Source organism: Danio aesculapii, chromosome 12, assembly GCF_903798145.1.
Source record: "Danio aesculapii chromosome 12, fDanAes4.1, whole genome shotgun sequence".
Taxonomy (NCBI): domain Eukaryota; kingdom Metazoa; phylum Chordata; class Actinopteri; order Cypriniformes; family Danionidae; genus Danio; species Danio aesculapii.
In genome coordinates this window covers 21,337,761-21,361,051 of record NC_079446.1, presented here as the reverse complement: position 1 = coordinate 21,361,051, position 23,291 = coordinate 21,337,761, and the positions used below count along the sequence as shown (strand labels likewise).

The following is a 23,291-nucleotide window of genomic DNA, read 5'->3' as shown; positions in this document are numbered from 1 at the left end:
TTTCTCAATTCAGACTGCCTTGCCTCAGACTTGTTGGTGAGGAATTGCCTAATTTGAGTGGAATCCAAAACTTTTGGATGATTGATAGTGCAGCATCACAGTCACAAGCCGCAGTAACTTCTGTGCTGCTTTTTACTTAACTGACCTCTAATCAATCTATGGATATACAGTTGAAGTCAGAATTATTAGCCCACGTTTGAATTATTATTTTTTTTTTTAGATTTCCCAATTGATGTTTAACAGAGCAAGGAAATTTTCACAGTATGTCTGATAATATTTTTTAAAAGCAGTTTTACAATTTTTTAAAAAACATTTTAAGGTCAAAATTATTAGCCCCTTAAAAAATTATTAGCCCCTTTTTTCCGCCGATAATCTACAGAACAAACCATCGTTATACAATAACTTGCCTAATTATCCTATCCTGCTTAGTTAACCTAATTAACCTAGTTAAACATTTAAATGTCACTTTAAGCTTTAAAGAAGTGTCTTGAAAAATACATAGTAAAATATTCTGTATTGTCATCATTACAAAGATGAAATAAATCAGTTATTAGAAATGAGTTATTAAAACTATTATGTTTAGAAATGTGTTGAAAAAAATCTTCTCTATGTTAAACAGAAATTGGGAATAAAAATAAACAGAGTGGGGCTAATAATTCAGGGGGGCTAATAATTCTGACTTCAACTGTATATTCATTTACAGTATATAATAATTTATGCAAAAGTCTAAGATTGTGAAGGAGGATCACAGGTACATGATTTATGTTAAATGTTTATATGTTTAACAAATTTAGGGTAGCATTTTTTGGCAGCAGACCTTCCTCTCAGATCTCTTCTGTTTGAAAGCACCTGAAATAATCTTTCATCACACCAGCAGCCAACTGCTGCACCTCTCTGATGAAAGATGGAAGAAATTTGAAAAGAGCCATGCAGATTAATCAGATTCGTCATATTCTTTCCAGCTGTCGTAAGGGCTGAGACGCTGTGAAATCATATTAGCCTGATCGCAGAATTTTCCCTCATGATAAAATGAAGAACGGTGCCTGCATAGGTCCTTTAAGGGCCAATGGTTTTTGCATCTGTGGCTCTGTGGCTCCTGCATGCCTGAGGCTGCTGCACAGAGACAGAGAGGCTTTAGAGGACTCTGGGTTCAGATGGGCTCAGATTTGGAGTCGCCAACTAAGATGTAATCTTATAGTGGAGCTTGGACCAGGTCAAAGTTTTAGAAGAGCAAGAGTTTTTTATTTATTCTTTGTCCATTCGTGCTGTTTCTGTAGTCAGACATTAGCTATGTTTCCATCAACCTATCTTTGTGCATTTGGGAGTATTGCATCAAAAATACATAATGGAAATGCCAAGATGTGCATACATTTAAAAAATGTGCATAAAAATGTAAGCACACAACTGAGTACGATTAACTTTTTAATCCAAAAGAAATTACTGCTACTGTTTTTTTTAACATTGTCTTTATTGATTTTAGGAGCTGTTAACTATAGAGGACAAAACCTGCAAAAGCTATAAATAAATAAATATGCAAATAAATTTAAAAAAGTAATAAATAAATCTACAAATTCCGACATGAATAAAACAATAAATAAATAAATATGCAAATAAATGAATATACTGTATAAATCTACAAGTTCCTGCATGAATAAAACAATAAATAAATACTCAAATAAAGGAATATAGAAATCTACAAATTCCTGCATAAAAATAAATAAATAAATACACAAATAAATGAATATAGAAATCTACAAATTCCTGCATAAATGAATATGTAAATAATTAATAGTGCGGTGTGAAAGGGGTAAAAATCTACTTTCAGTTTAGCATTTTCTTATTCCCACAACATCCGTGTAATTTATTTAATTAGTGGGGCTTTATATATATATATATATATATATATATATATATATATATATATATATATATATATATATATATATATATGTATATATATATGTATATATATATATATATATATATATATATATATATAATATATATATATATATATATATATATATATATATATATATATATATATATATATATATATATTTGCACATTCATTCATTGTTGTATTTATGCAGGTATTTGTGGGTTTATGAATCATTTTTTTTATTTATTTGCATATTTATTTATTTTTTATTGATTGTTTTTGCAGGTTTCGTCCTCCATATTTAATATGTATACATACACACACACACACACACGCACACACACACACACACACACACACACACGCACACACACACGCACACACACATAAAGGTAAATCATATAACAACAATCAATAGCATGTCATACAGAGAAAAGCAAGTTATACAGAGAAAAGATTTGTATCAGTTTCCTTCAGGAATCCCACAAAGAGATTGCAAATTTTGAAAAACTTTTCAGGTTTTCTCTTGACTGTATACGTTTTTTGTTTCTAAAGCATAACAGTAAGACAATTCCTGCAATCATTGTCCAAAATGCGGACTCCAAAAGTAAGCTATTATAAGTTTTGCTTGTTATAAACAGAAAGTTAACAGTTTCTTATCTGAACTTGTAAATAGGAAGAATATTTAGAATACAAAGTTTTGTACATTTGGGTATATCCTGTTTTAATAGCATGGATAAAAAGTTTAGAATTTACTCCCAAAAGTGTTCAACCAAAGGACATTTCCATTAACAATGATATGGAGTTCCTATCTCTTTAATGCATTTTATGTGGCTTGCAGAAAGGACTTACAGTATGTGTTACATTTGAAGCAAATTAGGAAACAACAACTTGAGCAATTCGACAAAATCTGGCATCCTTTTACCAGTTTTTTTTTTAAATATTTCCAGAGCATGGAAATTAACAGAGCAAGGAAATTTTAAATGTCTGATAATGTTTTTTTCTGACAATAAGTCTTATTTGTTTTATTTAGTCTAGAATAAACCATTTTAAGGTCAAAATTATTAGCCCATTTTGAACTTTATTTTTGGAAAGTTTACAGAACAAACCACTGTTGTACAATAACTTGCCTAATTACCCTAACCTGCCTAGATAACCCAATTAACCCAGTTAAGCCTTTAAATGTCACTTTAAGCAGTATAGAAGTGTCTTAAAAACTACTAATAAACTACTGTATGATGGAAACACATTTACTCAATAAAGTCCAGCATGTGCGTCAAAAAAGTCATGTTTTAACGGATCATGTGATAACAATAATGGCTGATTCTACAGCATTAATGGACAAACCAACAGTCTAACCACATTGTAAAAGATCTGAAATCTTGTTTTGACCATTGTAAAATTCCTTAGCTAATGTCCCTCATCAAAGTGGTTTGGTATTGTTATTACCCCAGAACTGTCTTGAGAGGCTGTGCTCTTAAAGAGTGGTCTCTAAAATCCACCGTGTGTTCATTGCGTTTCGTCTTTGCACATATTTTACTATATGAGAAAAAAGGCCCACAGTGGCTTCTCCAAACCAGCCAATGCAATTTTTCCATTCATTTTTCGATATTTGATGCCATTTTATCAGGAAGTGGCGATTTTGTTGCCTTTGACTCACTGGACAGAAACGCAAATGTTTTATGCGATATTTCATGCAATCTGCATATTTTGATAGAAACATAGCCACTGACTATTTCAAGATCTCAAAAAACAAGTTTGCTTTCTTTGTCCACTGTTGGTTAGGAAGTGCATGTAATCTGAATGGATCCTGTTGGAATAATTAACCAATTCCATGCATGTGTAATGAAAAAGGTCAGGAGAGGGTTTTGTTCAATGCCAAAATATTGGTAATTTATTAGTGACAAATGAAATGATTAAATGAACAGAATTCTGGTTATCCCCCGTGCAATGCAAGAATTACATTCAGGAGGTGCGCAACCAATTTACATTTCCCTGACTCCAGCATTTATTCACAGCTGGTATGAAAAGGTGGAGTTTCATGTAATTCGTCACTTGTCAATCATTCTGCAGTTCTCTGGTTGCCACACTCAAACATACTTCCTCTTTTTCTACGAAATTCTCTGCACAAAATTAAAAGCTTAAGACTTCTCAACTGCAAATATTATGTGTTCAGTTTCAGCACATCTCATGGGAAGTTTAGCTGCAAAGCTAAAGTTAATTTTAGACATTGAGGCCTCTGCCTTTCCATCAGCTGCATCTACTTCTGCAAAAATGCTAATTAGTATTTAAGCATGTCACAGAGAAGTTTGGTTAATATATCACCTTGAGCAATCTAAATGTTTAATGAAAAGAAAAAGAAACAATATATATATATTCCTTTTTTCTACAGTCCCACAGTGTGTTTTTTCACTTTTTCACAGTTCTCAAGATTGTTTTTCTCCATAATTTATCTACGCTTGAGTCACTGGGCATCACAGGCACTGTTATTCAATGGTTCAGTTCCTACCTCTCGGACAGGTCATTCAGGGTGTCGTGGAGGGGAGAGGTGTCCAACCTACAGCATCTATACACTGGGGTACCTCAGGGCTCTGTTCTTGGGCCACTTCTCTTCTCTATCTACACGGCATCTTTAGGAACAGTCATCCAGAAACATGGTTTTTCCTACCACTGCTATGCTGATGACACCTAGCTATACCTCTCTTTCCACCCTGATGATCCCTTGGTTCCAGCTCACATTTCAGCCTGCCTGTCAGACATTTCACTCTGGATGAAAGATCATCATCTCCAGCTTAACCTCATGAAAACGGAAATGCTTGAAGTTTCTGCCAACCCGACTCTTCACCATAACTTTTCAATCCAGATGGATGGAGCAACCATCACTGCATCCAAAATGGTAAAAAGCCTTGGAGTTACGATTGATGACCAACTGAACTTCTCTGACCACATTTCTAGAACTGCTCGATCTTGCAGATTCGCACTCTACAACATCAGAAAGGTCCGACCCTTCCTATCTGAACATACAGCTCAACTCATTGTTCAAGCTCTTGTCCTCTCCAAACTGGACTATTGCAACTCTCTGCTAGCCGGGCTACCAGCTAGTTCTATCAAACCTCTTCAGCTGCTTCAGAACGCAGCAGCACGAGTGGTCTTTGATGAACCCAAAAGAGCACATGTCACTCCGCTACTCACCCGTTTGCACTGGCTGCCAGTTGCTGCCCGCATCAAATTCAAAGCTCTGATGTTTGCTTACAAAGTGACCTCTAGCTGTGCTACTTCGTAACGGCTCTCACTTCTGCTGATATATGTGCCCTCCAGAAACTTGCGTTCTATGAATGAACGTCGCCTCGTTGTTCCATCCCAAAGAGGGAAGAAATCACTTTCCCGAACTCTCAATCTGCCCAGTTGGTGGAATGAACTCCCTAACTACATCAGAACAGCAGAGTCACTTGCTGTCTTCAAGAAACGACTAAAAACGCAACTGTTTAGTCTCCACTTTCCTTCCTAATCTGCATTTGCCTCTCTGGCTATACCACTAACTGTGCCCTCTTTCTATCTCTCTCTCTCTCTCTCTCTCTCTCAAAAAAAAAAAAAAAAAAAATTTTTTCTACTAATGTTTTGCTTCTTAGACTTTTACACACCTGAAACTTGTCTATAGCGCTTGTTCACTGCTGCTCTTATAGTTGTGTAAATTGCTTCCTTGTCCTCATTTGTAAGTCGCTTTGGATAAAAGCATCTGCTAAATGACTAAATGTAAATGTAAATGTAAATGTAATTTATTCTCTTTTCAATGCCATGAACCCCAAACCATGCTCAGATAAAAACATCTGAACAACTTGGAGAAGAAAGGAGTGGGTTTCATGCACTGGATTTGGAGTCTCAGTCATTATCAAAGCATCCTTCTCTCTGGCCAAAATGACGAACATTTTAAAGTGAACAGACTGCCGTTTGTCATTTTCTATAATTCAGTCTTTCCCTCGTCAAATCCACCCCAAAAACAAAATGTTTTCCAAACCCATCCCTTGTTAATAGTTGCAACACCAACATATCTGTATAATATATTACATTATAAAATCCCATACTTATATTTCATGCTCTGACACTAATATGCTTCTTTTTCTGCAGCTAAAGGCAAGAAGAACTCTAAATCAGAGCAGAAAGGCACTGTGGGACGTGTGACTGGAAAGAAAATCACAAAAATCATCAGCCTAGGCAAGAAGAAACCATCTACAGATGAACAGACCTCATCGGCAGAGGAGGATGTCCCAACATGTGGTGAGCGGTTGCAATACCAGGTTGATATACACTAGCATTTAAAAGTTTGGGGGCTGCATTTCTGTAATCTGTTTTCAATTCATTATATTTTAAAATGTAATTTATTCCTATGATGTCTTCCAAGATTTTATGGTCAGCATTTATTTGAAACTAATTTACTGGCACCATTGTTCAATTGAATCCATCCTTACTAAATAAAAGTATGTGTCTCTTTGTACAGTGGTGTATGTTCAGTAATGACAGTGGCTTTGTTTACACTGTCCATAATTATGATTAATAACCATACTTATTAATGTACTCAGATTCTCCTTATATGAACAGGTAGAATAATGGATTTAAAAACCAGTCACTAAAAAGTAATAAATATCAAGATTTTGTAATGCGTATTTTAGGATTTAGTGTTATCTGTTTGGGAGCTCTTGAGGTTTTCATACTCTCAGATAGGAAGCCAACATTCAGGTTTTTTTTTCTCTCCTTGACCCAGACCCGATACCCAAAGAATGGATTTTTCTCTCTTTATAACCACAATATAACTGTTTTTTATAGTTATATAACCTGAGGGAGGTCATTATTGTTAAGACCTTGATAGTCTTAACAATAGGGAATAACAGTCTTCAACATATTTTAGTGACACATTCCATTTGTAGACTACAATATTTGTTCAGAGTGAGTCATTTCAATGAGTCATGAAATTGATTTTGCAGTGTCAGTCTCATTCTCATTCTTCATTAATAACCAGGGTGTGCATGAGCATGAGCCTGTTTATTAATATCAATATCAATTTATGGGCTCACTATCTTGAGTATAGTGTTTTTTTTTTTTGCAAATGTTTACTAGTTTACTTTTGTTTTACATGTACCAAAATAACATTAATGTTAGAATTACTATTCCAAAAGAATTCTGAACAAAGTATCTGAATATATACACACTCACCGGCCACTTTATTAGGTACACCTCACTAGTACCGGGTTGGACCCTCTTTTACCTTCAAAACTGCCTTAATCCTTCGTGGCACAGATTCAACGAAGTACTAGAAATATTCCTCAGAGACTTTGGTCCATATTGAGATGATAGCATCACGCCGTTGTTGCAGATTTGTCAGCTGCACATCCATAATGCGAATCTCCCGTTCCACCACATCCCAAAGGTGCTTTATTAAAATGAGTTCTGGTGACTGTGGAGGTCATTTGAGTACAGTGAACTCATCATGTTCAAGAAACCAGTCTGAGATGATTCACACTTTATGACATGGTGTGTTATCCTGCTGGAAGTGGCCATCAGAAGATGGGGACACTCTGGTCATAAAGTGATGGACATGGTCAGCAACAATAGTCAGGTAGGCTGTGGCATTGACACAATGCTCAGTTGGTACTAATGGGCCCAAAGTGTGCCAATAAAATATCCCCCACACCATTACACCACCACCACCAGGCTGAACCGTTGATACAAGGCAGGATGGATCCATGCTTTCATGTTGTTAAGGCCAAATTCTGACCCTACCTCTGAATGTCGCAGCAGAGATTGAGACTTATCAGACCAGGCAAGGTTTTTCCAATCTTCTATTGCCCAATTTTGGGGAGCCTGTGTGAATTGTAGCCTCAGTTTCCTGTACTTAGCTGACAGTAGTGGCACCCGGTGTGGTCTTCTGCTGCTGTAGCCCATCCGCCTCAAGGTTTGAAGTGTTGTGTGTTCAGAGATGCTCTTCTTCATACCTCGGTTGTAACGAGTGGCTATTTTAGTTACTGTTGCCTTTCTATCAGCTCGAACCACTCTGGCCATTCTCCTCTGATCCCTGGTAACAAGGCATTTGCGCCCACAGAACTGCCGCTAACTGGATATTTTCTCTTTTTCAAACCATTGTCTGTGAACCCCTGAGATGGTTATGAATGAAAATCCCTGTTTCTGAAATACTCAGACCATGTTCAAAGTCACTCAAATCCCCTTTCTTCCCCATTCTGATGCTCGGTTTGAACTGCAGCAGATCGTCTTGACCATTTCTACATGCCTAAATGCGTTGAGATGCTGCCATGTTATTGGCTGATTAGACATTTTCTTTAACGAGCAGTTGGACAGGTGTACCTAATGAAGTGACCGGTGAGTGTATATATATATATATATATATATATATATATATATATATATATAGATAGATAGATAGATAGATAGATAGATAGATAGATAGATAGATAGATAGATAGATAGATAGATAGATAGATAGATAGATAGATAGATAGATAGATAGAGTTAAAGTCAGAATTATTTGCCTCCCTGTTTATTTTGTTCTTAGTTTCTGTTTAACAGAAAGAATTTTTTCAACAAATTTCTAAACATAATGGTTTTAATAACTCATTTCTAATAACTGATTTATTTTATCTTTGCCATGATGACAGTAAAAAATATTTGACTAGATATTCAAAATATAATTTAAACTACTATGCTATTCCACAATAATGCTGTTTTTTTTACTTACTGGCTTCAAAATTTGAACATTAGTATAAATTCCGAATTTGTTTTGGCTGTACATACAATTAATTCCCCAAAGACCTTCTTGCAAAATAATTAACTTACAATATAAACTCTTAGCACACTTCTCAAAAGTTCCTCTCATAACCCAAATCACCAGCACCTTTCCACTCTGCGTGCGTGTGTTTCTACCCATTGCCTGTCACATAAATCTCTCTGCCCGCTCCTCCATTTACAGGCTATCTAAACGTGCTGTCCAACAACCGCTGGAGAGAGCGCTGGTGCCAGCTAAAAGACAACCAGCTGTTCCTGCACAAAGATCGGGCCGATCTGAAGACGCACATGGCCTCTCTGCCACTGCGGGGCTGTGAGGTCATTCCAGGCCTGGACTCCAAACATCCCTTCGCCTTCCGTCTGCTGCGTAATGGACAGGAGGTGGCTGTTCTGGAGGTATGGGCCAAGTCCCTTTGCTTTTCATGAGTGCAATTAATGTGTCTGAGACAGGACCTCAGGGCAGGGATTAGATGGATGGTTTGGTTGGCTGGCTCTCACAATGATGTCAGCGCTGTATCATGTGTAGAGTGCATTTGCAGAGATCGCATAGGTTGCTGCTTTACAGTATGTGTCTCGTATTACACTGACACTCATTCATCTCCTTTTCCCATCAGGCCTCCTCCTCTGAGAGTATGGGAAGGTGGTTGGGGGTCTTGCTGGCCGAGACGGGCTCCACAACAGATCCCGCTGCACTCCACTACGATTACATTGACGTAGAGACCACTGCTAACGTCATTCAGCTGGCAAAGCAGTCATTTTGGTGAGAGAGCCTGCATTACTGAAAATATTTTTATTAGCATGCTAGTTACTTTTTCTTAACAGCCTAGCCATTTTTAAACTAGCATGTTAACATTTCACATTGTATTGCAGGCATAGCTTTACAGCCAAGTGGGTTGTGGTAATAAATGTACTCTCTTGTACAGCATGTAACATTGGAAACTCTGATTCATTTTACTGAATTGGTTTATTTGGAGAGTTTGGGCAAATAAATCAGTTCATAAAGAACTGATTAGGACAATTTATGCAAAGGTTTTCTGTGCGCTTTTTTGTAAATATATTAAATATATAATACATATTTATGAAGATAATATCTACAGATACATTTATTATACAATTATAACACTCTATTTTGATGATCCATTTCAGTATTAGTAGACTGTCTGCTTAATATCTGTTAATACTACTCCTTCAACAGACATTTAACTGATTATAAGAAACTTTGCAAGTACATGTCAACTTACACTAACCTTGATCCTAACCTTAACCGCAACCTAACAGTTTACTTACAATCTAATGAGAATTAATTGGCATGTAGATGAAATGCAACTTAAATTCAACAAACGGACCATTCAAATAAAGTGTGACCCCATAATTATACGATTTATCTGCAAATTTAGATCTGGATATTTAAAGAACTATATACATTTTTTTAATTCAAATTAAGATTGCGACCTTATGGTAATAATATAATAACATTTTAGAATTACTACCCTCTTTGAATGTTATCACTCGATTGAATAGGCATTATCAGTGGTTATTAGCTGATAGATATGGGCCAGTAGGGGCCTTCTGCACCTACTGGTAGGCTCAGAAGGCTGTTATCATCTATCCACATGGTTAATCAGTTATACTAATAGAAAAGACTTCAGATCCAATTCTGTGACGGTTGGGTTTAGGGTTGGGGTAGGGGTAGACGTTATTAAAATACAATTAATGGGAGATTTAATAAATAATATAAATAATTCTTGTTAACTTCTGGCCGCAACCGCATGTAATCTATAGCTGATTAACCATGTAGATGGATGATGACAGCCTTCTGAGCCTACCAGTAAGGCAAGGCAAGTTTATTTATGTAGACTTATATTATATTATATTAGACTTTACACACCTGAAACTTGTCTATAGCACTTGTTCACTGCTGCTCTTATAGTTGTGTAAATTGCTTCCTTGTCCTCATTTGTAAGTCGCTTTGAATAAAAGCGTCTGCTAAATGACTAAATGTAAATGTAAATGTAGCACATTTCATACACAGTGGCGATTCAAAGTACTTGAACAGGAATAAAGAGGCTGGTATTAGAAAATAAAAACAAATAATTTAAGAACAGATGAAAACAGCGTAAAGACAGTTTTTCCATATTCCAAAAACATCGGTGTATCATATTTTCTTACTTTACTCTGGGACTTTCTGACTTTCCCATTCTGGTGATCACCCCCCCCCCCCCCCCCTCTCTCTCTCTCTCTCTGTGGACTTTTTCGGTACCTATTAATCTACTAATCTATTCTTCACCTAAAATCGAAAGTTAAGCTTTACAGTAGGCACAGAAGGCCCCTACTGGCCCATATTTATGAGCTAATAATGCCCATTCAATCGAGTGATAAAATTCAAATCCACTGGAATAACACTGTATATTTGTTCCTTTGTATAAAAGACCTCTTGTGGGTTACATAAACACACCAATTATGTACCATTAAGTAAACTCTCGTTAATGCATTAATTAACATTGGATGATTCATTAATTCTTATTTTTTATGGTGGTTCAGAAAAGCTGTTGTTAGTTAGTCAATGTTAAACCAATATTAGCCAAGTTCCATTAAATAAAATTAACAGATACAACTTTTGATTTTAACCATCTATTAGTAAATGTTAAAAATAACTAAGATGCCTCAGACATATTTTAATTGTTAGTTGTTAACTATATCTATTAGGTAACACTTTCGTTTAGGTCACAATTCATGCTATTACCTACTGGCTTATTACCTGCCTATTATTAAGATATTAACTGTTCATTAGTAGTTATAAAGTATAATCCTATTCTGCATCCTCAATCCTACCCAAAAACTAAACGCTTCTACATCACCAACTATTAATAAACAGCTAATTAGTAGTTTAATAAGCTAATGCTTCGTTAATATCGTGAATTGTGACTTAAACTAAAGTGTTAACAACTAGTGTTAGTTGTTAAAATGTTAACTAACAAATTGAATCCTATTGTACACTCAGAAAAATGGTACAATGTTGTACCAAGGAAGGTACAAACCCTTGTCACTGGGGCAGTACCTTTTTATGGAACAGAATTATATCTTAAGACAAAGAAACAAATTTGTCCCGTTGCAGTTTGTACCTTTATGGACATAATTTGTACCATGGGAAACCAAAATGTTCCTTTGTTTTTTTAAAACCTGCAGATACAATATTGTACCTTCATCAAAAATACAAATCTGATCCATGAAGGTACCACTACAGTGACAAGACACTTTGTACCTTAATGTCAAAAATACTTACCAATTATTTAAAATGCCTTAAATGTTTAGTTTACAATACTTAGAGTTTAATGTTTTACCAGTCGTTTTGTATTGTATTGTATTATAGAACTTAATAATTCATGTTTATGTGTTTCTTTAAACATATACTTTTAAATGATGATTCTTGTTTTAATATGGAAATTATTAATAAAATCATATTGCCTTTCCAGTCATATTTATTTTCAAAGATATTGTAATAAAGAAGGAGTTGTTCAACACATTTGTACCTTTTATATAAGAACAATATGTACCTTCATTTCATTAGTACAATAAAAGGCACAGAAAAGTATCATAAAAGGTCTCATCTGTATCATATAAGGTACAACTTTTACAAATATACAAAACTGTTCCTCGATATATATATATATATATATATATATATATATATATATATTAGTCATACAATGTAATTATTTATAGGTAGAATTTGAGCTGTCTGTGTGATGTAGTAATAAGTGTATTGATGTGTTCTCAGTTTCACCAGTAAGCGTGCAGTTTCTCCAAACCCATATCTGGATAATCCGGTCAACGGTTATGCCTGCCCCTCGGGGGTCGCTCTGCATTATGACGATGTTCCCTGCATCAATGGAACGGTACACATATACTTCAAAACCATTCCATTCTTACCTTCGTTTCGGATCCTGCTGAACTCCTCCTCATTCTTGATCCTCTTTAACTTCTGTCCTCCATTTCTTATCTAATCATTCTTGTCTTGCTTGCATGCTTGCAATATGGAAGATACCAGATGCACACTACTCCTCCCCAGCTTCAGGGGGCCGTCGCTGGAAAGACGAATCTCATTATGAAAATACAGATCTTTATGAAAACATGCCCTCTCCCAAACTAGCTGCCCGCTACTCTCCCAAGTCCACCCGCACATCATCTTCCTCAGGACATTACAGCACACCAAACTCCACCAAATCTCTGTCTTCTTCCTCTGCTGCTAATACTAACACTAACCAGGTGACTAACCCAAACTAACAGAGTTTGAATTAAAGGAACAGATCTGTGTCTTATTTTCATTTTAAGGGAAGACAATGTTTTTACATTTGCTGATCAGTTTAGAGATTTTTGAAATATGCTTTCATACTAGGCTTGGGCTATTCTGATGGTACCTTGGATAAAAATATCATGGTTTGACGGTATTGTGATTACTGCCCTAAAATATATTATTTTTAAATATCTGGGTCAAAAACAAAAACTTTTCCCCCTTTAACACAATTTACTTTATTTTGAAAAACATTTATAATATTTTGTAGCTATAAACATGTTAGGCTAAAAAATTTAAATAAATCTGATGTCTTCATTAGTTTCTAAAACAGATTTATTTACTATTAAATATGGCATCTTTTGATATGTTTTCTGCGGGAGATACTGTTATCCTAAAACACAAAAACGTAAACAAAACGTAAACAAAAAATCGTACAAATACCATAGGAATGGTAAAGCAGTAAATTTTGGGGGTTTTAAAACCTTGACTTTTCCAAACAATGTTATACTTCAAAAACGGTTATCGTCCCATGGCGATATCATGTTCATACGCTGTTTTTTTTTTTCAGAATAATGGACAGAAAACATACAAAATACACTTTTAAGTGTTTATTCCATTGATCTTTGAAATACAGTTCATAGTAGAGGTGTGAACCTCTCGATTCGGTTCAATCCGATATCTCGGTGCATCACGGTGCATTGACGATGCTTTCCATACACACTTTTATATTCTTCTTCACAGCACAGCAACTGTCCGCATCTGCATCACGGTGCACAGAAGAAACAATTAATTTTGACACCCCTAGTTCATAGGCGATTCTCAAATATTTGTTTCCCTCATTATCTAAGCAAGAAATTTCAAGTTAATTAAACAATTTTCTACATACAAACTTGGATTCTGAAAGTTTTATAGAGGTGATTGCTCATGTATGTTTTGCACATTATTTAATCGCTCACAATATGGTAAAAAAAAAAAGTAAATATACACTGTAAAAAAAAATGAGGCCAGTACAACAAAAAACACATAACCCTTTATTTCCTCTTGCTTTTTCTTGTTCACTCAACTTTTGAAAACATCAGCTGCACTGACCTCAAATTATTTGTCAGTAATACAAAAAACATTTAGTTGGGTTAACATAATAGTTGTTAGTTTTCTGGAGAGGTAAACTACACTGTAACAAAACGTTTTATATTGTGCTAACTGAACTTTTTTTTCTGTAGAAATAGAGTACCTGAAGTTGAGTGAACAAAAAAAACATAATCCTTATTTCTTTTTGTTTTTTGTTCTTGTTTACTCAACTTTTTAAAACATCTGTTGCACCGACCTAAATGTCTGAAGTATACACAAAACTCTTTTGGAAATTGGTACTTTAAAAAAAAATACATTATCAGAACAAACAAACATAGTTCAATTGAAATGTTACACACAAATGTTAACAAAACATTTATTAGACAGAGGAGTAGAAACAGGACAGAAGGCAAAACAATAATAACCTTAAACAAGACAAACATGGCAGGAAAAACAGGGAATAATGCTTTGTAATGGTTTACAGGGGAAAAACAAGACTCAGCAAAGAGTCTGTGTGAATGAGGTGTCTTTATAGTCCTAGTAATCAGTCCATTATGAGCTTCCAGCTGTGCAAGTGCAATCAGAAGCTGGTTCCTCCATTTAAATTATAGTTTGGGCATATGATTTGCCATTTAACTACTACAGGACTTTACTAAGCTGTTCATGAAAATTAAATATCAAATACTTTTGATTTCTCACGAGAATGCATTTTGATTGATTATTTAATTGTTTGAGGGTTTGATTTATCCATTTTGGTAGTTGTTTTGAAAGTTGGATTTATTATTTGATCTTTTTAAGCAATTGAACTTTTATTTAAATTTTATAAGGAAAAACTTCCATATATGTACATAACAATTAAATAAAAATTAACAGTCCACATGCACTAAGCGTTTCTTTTTGTTGGGCAAACCAGGTAAATGTGAGATGAAAATTCACATTAAAAGTCTTTCTGCAGCTGTGACCCTCCCCAAAAAAGATAAATTACAAATGAATAATAATTTAAAATTACATTAACAGTATTGCAGTAGTATTGTGTTGTTGTTGTTAATATTAATTACATCAATGTTATTATTGGTGTTATTATTATTTTATTGTTGTTGTTGTTGTTATTAGGCATAGAAATACTGCAACATTTATTTATAAGTGAGGAGGTCTGAGATTAACTCAACTTAAAGTAACAAGTTGTCTGAAGCTTTTTTGGTTGAACTTGCAAAGTTTTGCTCACAAAACGAATCTTTTTAACTTAATGAAGAAAATTTTGATTTAGGTCAAGTAAATGTATTAAATGTCATTGTACAGACATTTTTACAGATTTTTGCCAAACCAACTTAAAAAAAAAACAAGTAATTTCTAACTTTGGATTTTTTTTACAGCATATGATTATATATTTCATTCTGAAAAAGATTTCACACTAAAGATTACATTATGAAAACATTTTTAAAAATATGACCTTTAACTTCATCCATTGTTTGCATTTGTTTCTGGAAATGTTTTCCTTATAAATTTAATTTCTTACTCGTATAACAATTCAGAAATCAATAAAAATATCATATGTTTGAGTTTCTTAAATATAAAAAGTATTGTGATAACTATTTATTAATTCTAGTTAATTACGGGGTATCTTGGCCTAAGTTAATATTATTAACAAACATATCATGGAAATAAAAACACATTGCACAGTGCATTCATTATGGACCACCCAGCACTAGAAATGACTGCCTTTGATCTATGTAATATCCTTGTCTGTGTGGCTGTGGCCTTGAATGGATTTACTGAGCCCTTAGTTTGCTCTAGGTTCAGTTTTATAGGCTGGGGATATAAAAAAAAGATGTTTTTTGCCAGCTATAATGTAACTGAAACCAAAAAAAAAATACCCGTTAGCAACATGTGTGGTTCAATGGATGTGGTTTGCAGAAGGCACCTATGAGAAAGTATTTGTATGAAGTGGTAATCTTAGAACTGCATCACAAATGACATACTTAAAATATAACAGGTGTTAACAGCGAAATCCTTAGACGTCAGATGTTTGTTAGCAGCCCATATATCAGTTTCATTTATGTGTGTGTGTGTGTGTGTGTGTATTCAAATGTTCATACCTATTTTTTTCATCCAATCAGATAAAAGGAAAGAAAGGCTTGATCACCAATGGGTTCGGTGCAAAGAAGTTGGACAAGAATCAACCCAAAAAGGCCAATGGCGTTAGCAGCACTCTGCCAGTGAAGCGTAACAACTCAAGTAAGAGATTTTACCATCCAGAACACATCTGATTGATAATCTCAAAATGATCCCTTCCTTTTTTTAATAAGTGGACATACGGTTGAAACTAAACTAAGCAGACATCAAGTCTGCATCCATTTTCCTTGCTATTACACCACTAATTTCTTTCAAGGAAAAAAAAAGCCACACAGATTTGTGGAGAATGCTGGTATGTGGAAATTGCAGTGCTGTTAGACAGCAGTGGATCTGTTGACATGCTCCTTTGTAAACTCAATCACCCCAAATTCCATTTCCAAAAGGCAACCAGTCAGTCACATCCTGACCATCCAGTGGCCATTTACGTGAACTCACAAATATTTGGATTCTGCATATTCTGCCTGCCTTTTAATCTCTACTTGCGGTCCCAGAGGTCTTTAATGCAATGAAATGACTGAATCCAAATGTTAAAAACAGAGATTTTCTAATGGTTTCCTTTGATTATAATGCATCATTAATCTTCACAGGTGTGGATCAGTATAAGTACGGGAAAAACAGAGTGGAGGCAGATGCCAAGAAACTCCAAGCCAAAGAGGAGGAGCTGATGAGGAAGAAGCAGGAAATCCGAAACCGCCTGACCCAGCTGAAAAAAGACAGAAAAGACCTCCGCACTGCTATAGAGAACAACACAGGTGAGGATCAACTCAGTTAATTGTCCCTTATCTGTCTCAGGGTTAATGATAAACAGGGTTCAAGATAACAAATAAGAAAAAAATAGTTTATGTACTACTACTAGTTGGTCATCCAGGTCATCTAGGGCTTAATTAAAGGTATGGATTACCCAAAAATCTAAATTCTGTCATTTTCTCGCCCTTTACTTGTTCAAAAACTGTTTGAGTTTCTTCTGTTGAACACAAAAGATATTTTGAAGAATATTAGTAGCTGCGCCACTGACCATAGTATTGATTTTCTTCTATGGAAGTTAATAGGTGCCAGTAATTACCCTTCTTCAAAATATAATCTTTTGTGTTCAACTGGAGAAATAAACTCATAAAGATTTGAAACCACATGAGTAAACAATGAGGTAATTCTTCTCTAACACCTCTAGTGTTTGGGATGGTGGTGGCCTCTCGCAGAGTTTCCACCCAATTGCCACTCATGAATATATCTCAATCAGCTCAGCTGCCAGCATTCTCTTTCAGGATAGCAGGTTGACTGCCTCTCAATCATCACATTTCAAAACTGATTTCCCTTTCACAGCATTTGGCAGCATGGAAACCCCTACCCAACATCTCTCCTTGGGTTCTAAAAACTAGAGAATCACATGATGGAATTACAACACAGGCTCATTCTGAAAACGTAGCTTTATATACATTTCTGGAGATTGTGAATTATGCATCCAGAAGTACGTTTGACTGCATTTCATCTTTAAAATGAACGATACGTGGCGGTATGAAGCCGTTCCTTTTCACGCTTACCAGCTGACCGCTTACCTTTCATATGGACGGCTTTCCCGCTGTTACCTGTTTGTCCAGTTAGCTCGTTATGTATGTCGGCTTGTTATGTACGGTGCAGAGAAGAGTTGACCACGACGACGGGGTTCAAGTCTGGTGTAGAATGGTTATTGAGAGCAGGTAAGACAAAAACAGAAGCTAAAAAATAAACAAGTAAATAACAGGGTGAGAATGTGGTAAAATACGAAAAAGTGGTAAAAATCAGGCGAGGGCTTTTCTTTTTCTGGATTGCTTTTTAAAACTGTCGGTTGACAGTCAGTCGACAGTGGCCCCTGGTCGATTTACTCAAGAAGAGCAGGCGCGAATGACACTCGCGGGAGAAATTTGAGATCTGAAAAAGGCGTACACAGCAGCCTCGTGAAAACGAAAATTGCAAAAAAACATAGTGGGACGTATTCACTGGGATGTATTTTGGAATCTCCAGAAATGTATATAGTGGTACATTTTCAGAATGAGCCTGGGTGGTGGAATTAAGTTAAAAACCTGTCTGTCTTATTTCAATGGTGTGCTACCCACTAGGGTGAAGCAAAAGCAGGTTTAATAGCTTACAGTGGAGCTTCAGCCTCTTTTGTGGAAAAAGGCAAAATAACAGCTATTATTTCTGGTCCAAAAGAGAGACAAGGGGGTTGCGTCCTGTTCTAGATGTGGACCACGATACTCTGTGGAGTTACACAGATGCTGACACCTTTAGCTCTGTGAAACTGCACCCAATAGTGGACAACATTCCACAGTCGCCTTCGTAATCTTATCACCCTGTTGTTCTTGAAAACTTCACCTTCACCTTTTGGAAAACTGTAGCAGAGAAGGCTGAATATGTTTAGTCCAGCCCGGACCCTGAGGATTTTCATTCACAGCACTGGCAAGAGTTACATTTACATTTACTCATTTAGCAGACACTTTTATTCAAATTGACTCACAAGTAAGGATAAAAGAAGTACTTTAAATCAGAGTCGCAGTATACAATATACTTTATAAATGCTATGATAAGTCTAAGTGACTAAATATACAAGTAAACAATATATATATATAATCAGTGACATTTCTGATGTCATATCTCTTATTGAGGCATGAAGTGTTGCTTTGACCTCACTCCACTAGGAGTTTTGCATCATCCAAAATGTTTCCATGGGGAGTAACATGATGGTTGTCATCAGAAGAATTATTCCTGCTTTTAGTGCACATTTCTCTCAGTATGGTGATTTGGGTATAAATGTTCCCATAGCATCAACAGCATTAGGTTGACTTCTCTCAGAAGAACAAGATGCAATGGCTGCCACTTAAATGAGTGCTGTAGTGCTGTTATTAACTCACCTGTTTTATTCTCCTCAGCTAAGCGTTCCCAGGCATCTTTGACAGAGAGGCTTAAGAAAGTGGAGGATGAGTGCAAACTGAAAGAGGAGGAGCGAGTCAGTCTGGAGCTGGAGTTGACGGAGGTCAAGGAGAGTCTGAAGAAAGCTCTGAATGGAGGCGTCACCCTGGGCCTGACCATTGAACCCAAAACGGGCAGCTCCAGCCCACAGGTCTGGAAAAGCCGCAGTCATTTCTCAAACATAGACATGATGTAATACTAACTCTAGGTTTGTTTTACGTTCCGTTAAAGCAAAGCAAGTATCAACGTGTCTCATCTGTCTTTAGTCTCCATGTTAATGAGGCGAACAGTGGACAACTCGCCCATCTCCAGCTGTAACACCATGACACAGAGACCTGCTCTCTGCCGGTCAACAGTGCATCTCTGCTGCGCCGCCAGACACATCAGAAAGCCTCACCTGTGCGAGGACACGTCCTCAGAAAGCTAAGGTCAGTAAACATGAGAGTTACTTCACATGTCACGCTAGGTATAGATCACGCTTGCGTTTGAAATATTCTCCTGTGCACTCATTCTGTTCTTTTTTTGTTGTTGCAGGAATGGGAGATGAAATCTGGCACATAAGTTACTTTTCCACCAACCTTTCACTTTCGTTGTATCTATTTATTTAATTTTGTCCAATATGAGTGATGTTGAAATTGAATTGACTGAACCATAGACCACCGTTTTCCAGAAAGAACTCTGGAAGATCTTGACTGAATCCGGTTCCCAGTGCTGCTGTTTTGTTATCATCATTATAACATTGAATTGACCAGAGAAATTAATGTAAATATATCTTTTCATTTTAATTTAGTTACTTAAATATGAGGAAAAAAACTATTTCTTACAAATGGATCAAGAGCAATGCCACAATACCAAGTTACAGTAGTAAATACCCATACACTGCTGTTCTATTTATATATATATATAATATATATATTATATATATATATATTATATATATATATAGTTAAGGTAATTAACACTGTTGTTCAGCAAGGATAAATTAAATAATTCAAAATTGAGAATATTTTACAAAGAAGTAGGTAACACTTTAGTTTTAGGACCAATTGTCACTAATAAAGTAAATCCCTAATCCTACCCAATACCTAACCAAACCACGCAACAAAGAATTATTCTGAAAACGTAGCCTTATAGACATTTCTGGAGATCGCAAATTAGCCAGAAGTACAATGCATTTCGTCTTCAAAACAAACGCTACGTGGTGGTATGATACCATTTTTTCCACGTTTACCAGCTGACCGCTTACCTCAGTGTGGCCAGCTTTCACATTATTACCAGTTTGACCAGTTAGCTCGCCATGTATGTCAGTGGACTTGAGATCCAGAGAGGAGTTGACCATGATGACAGGTTTCGAGTCTGGCGATGAATGGTTTCAGAAAGCAGGTCAGACAAAAACAGAAGCCAAAAAATAAAATAAACAAGTAAATAACGGTGAGAATGTGGTAAAATCTGAAAACGTGGTAAAAATCAGTCAAGGGCCTTTCTTTCTCAGGGTTGCTTTTCAATACACTGCGGTTGGGTTTAGAGAAGTGGGTGATCTTTTTAAAACACTATTGGTTGGGTTCAGGGAAGGAGGAGGGTGGGTCAGTTGATCGGTCAGTCAGTCAATCAGTCATTTAACAGCGGCCTCTGGTGGATTTACGTGAGAACAGCAGGCACGAATGGCACCCGCGAGAGAAATTTGAGATCTGAAAATATGCACACAGCGCCCTCTTGTAGATTTTCGAAAACAAAAGCTGCAAAAAAACGTAGCTCCTGGGATGTATTTCACGATCTGCAGAAATGTGTACAGCGGTACGTTTTCAGAATGAGCCTGGGTTGAAGCTACTACCATAATAACTATTAATAAACAGCAAATTAGGAGTTTATTAAGGCAAAAATCATAGCTAATGGTTTGTTAATATTGAGAATCGTATCTTAAAAAACAAGTGTGGACAAAAATAATAATGTTACAAAAAAAGGACATTAAAGAATGTAGGAATGACTGCTGAACATTCAGCTTTGCCATCACAGATAAATAATAGATTGACAAATATTCAAATATAAAATAGTAATGATCAAATTAATACCAAACGTAATATTACGGTTGGGATGCATGGTGGTGCAGAGGATAGCGATGTCGCCTCACAGCAAGAAGTTCACTGGTTCGAGTGCTGGCTGGACCAGTTGCATTTCTTTGTGGAGTTGCATGTTCTCCCTGTGTTGGTGTGGGTTTCCTCCGGGTGCTCCGGTTTCCTCCTACAGTCCAAAGACATGCACTATACAGCAGGTGAATTGAGTAAGCTAAATTATCAGTAGTGTATGTGTGTGAATGAGAGTGTATGGGTGTTTATCAGCTAGAAGAGCATCCGCTGTGTAAAACATATGCTGGATAAGTTGGCGGTTCATTCCAATGTGGCGGCCCCTGATTAATAAAGGGACTAAGCCGAAAAGAAAATGAATGAATGAATGAATAAATATTATGGTTTTTATATTTTAGATAAAATAACTAACTTTGGTGATCAAAAATACTCATTTCAAAAATATTAACAAATCATAATGACCTCAAAAAGTTGTAACAGCAGATTACATGTTAACACAAAACATGGGACATCTCAGATGATGCTCCATAACTCACAACCTAAATATAATATGCACAACACCTCAGTGGTCTCGGAAATCACTTAAAAGTCTATAAAAGTCTGTTTCTTTCTTCAACAACAAGCCATTAATGGAAGACAAAATCTCCCAAGTATTTATTTGTAAATGTTTAAGTAAATATAAGCCTATCTGTGTGTGTGTGTCTGTTAATATTTAGTAATGCCTTTGTTTGGTTTTACAGTAGTTGTAGAGAGCAGCTTCGGGATAAATGTAAATGACAGAACGTGATCATTCAAAGCCTGTTCTTTATAGAAAAAGTGTAATCTGTATGAAAGTATTTTACCAGTCTCTCCTCCTCCTCGATGTCTGGCCCATTATTTTCAATCCAGCGGTCTGGCCATACTTTTGGCAATGGTAACAGCAGCCCATGGGGAACAGGGCAGCTCAGGCCAGGGTGTGTCCTCTGCTGGCTGACTGCTCTGGAAACTAGGCCCGAAAGTACAGCCACGCTTCCCCTTCATCATACAGACTGCACGGAAACACTGCAAAGACACACACTGACAGTTAAACAGTACTGTATGCTATCATGAAGAAGTGTGCATATGTGAACTTTCATTAAGCTGTGCAGGTGTTGGAGCTGTAAGTAATCTGTTAACATGTGGTTGAACAAAAAGAATGTTTTATTTGGGCAGAGGAGTGTAATCCTGCTTTGTTTTGACCACTCAAAGTCTACCCAACTCACATACTGAAAAATGGTGCTTTTAAGCAGTGCTTAAACCGTTGACTCCTAACTCAGCCAGATTGTGGACTTATGGTGCTTAATTTAGACCGACTTTTGTATTAATGTTCAAGGCACATTCATAGCATTTTGTTTATTGTGCGGTGAAGCTTGGCTTGTGATCGTAGCTTCACATTGTCAAGCTTCGCTACACGCAGGGTCCTGTGTAAATATATTTCTCCTTTTCTACTCAGACCCAAAGGTGTTCAGAGCTTATTCTTTGTCCAGTGGTTTTGTAAAGGTCAGCACTGGATGAATCTACAGTATGGTCTGAGCATATTTGTAAAAGAGAAGCCTTTTAGCGACTTAAAGGGATAGTTCACCTCAATTTTTTTTTTTTTTCGGTTTCATTTATTAATCTGAGAGGATAATTTGAAGAACTCCATAGTTTTTATTATTTAAATGATAGGAACTATGGAATATGGATAAATGCTGAGTACATTTTCATTTTTAATTGAACTGTCCCTTTAAGTCAGGTCAAAATAGATGCTTTAATCGTTCTGCACAACTGCTTATTCTTTGGTCACAATGATTTACTGATTTGTCATAACAAATGTCAAATAAAACTTTGGCTAAGTCAGCTTTTGGTCTCACTTAGCAGAAATATGGAATGTGAACTGTTTGGCTTTAAATGTCATTTTGCTTTGAGGGTGGGAGCAAAGACGCCTGTTTGTTTTGCACCTTATAGATATTACTCAAGTTTTATTTGTTGATGACTGTTGTTAACTTGGCAACTAAAGGACTGTACATAGAAATAATTAAACTGCTTTTAAAACAATTCCTGTGTGTATTGTTTGTTTTCACTGAAAATGCCGCAGGTG

General features: G+C 36.0%; 1 protein-coding gene across 2 annotated transcripts in view; it reads left to right on the top strand.

Annotated features, from left to right (window-relative positions):
• The window catches only part of afap1 (actin filament associated protein 1), a 104,217-nt gene extending 84,864 nt beyond the window's left edge, over positions 1-19,353 (top strand). For both annotated transcript variants that reach the window (XM_056469388.1, XM_056469387.1), the window contains exons 9-15: positions 6,008-6,157; positions 8,859-9,070; positions 9,289-9,434; positions 12,453-12,570; positions 16,154-16,271; positions 16,757-16,921; positions 19,073-19,353. In XM_056469388.1, the coding sequence (XP_056325363.1) occupies positions 6,008-6,157; positions 8,859-9,070; positions 9,289-9,434; positions 12,453-12,570; positions 16,154-16,271; positions 16,757-16,921; positions 19,073-19,308 (1,145 nt within the window). In that variant the 3' untranslated portion in view covers positions 19,309-19,353. The remainder of the gene's footprint in view (positions 1-6,007; positions 6,158-8,858; positions 9,071-9,288; positions 9,435-12,452; positions 12,571-16,153; positions 16,272-16,756; positions 16,922-19,072) is intronic.
• Positions 19,354-23,291: the final 3,938 nt, after the last annotated feature.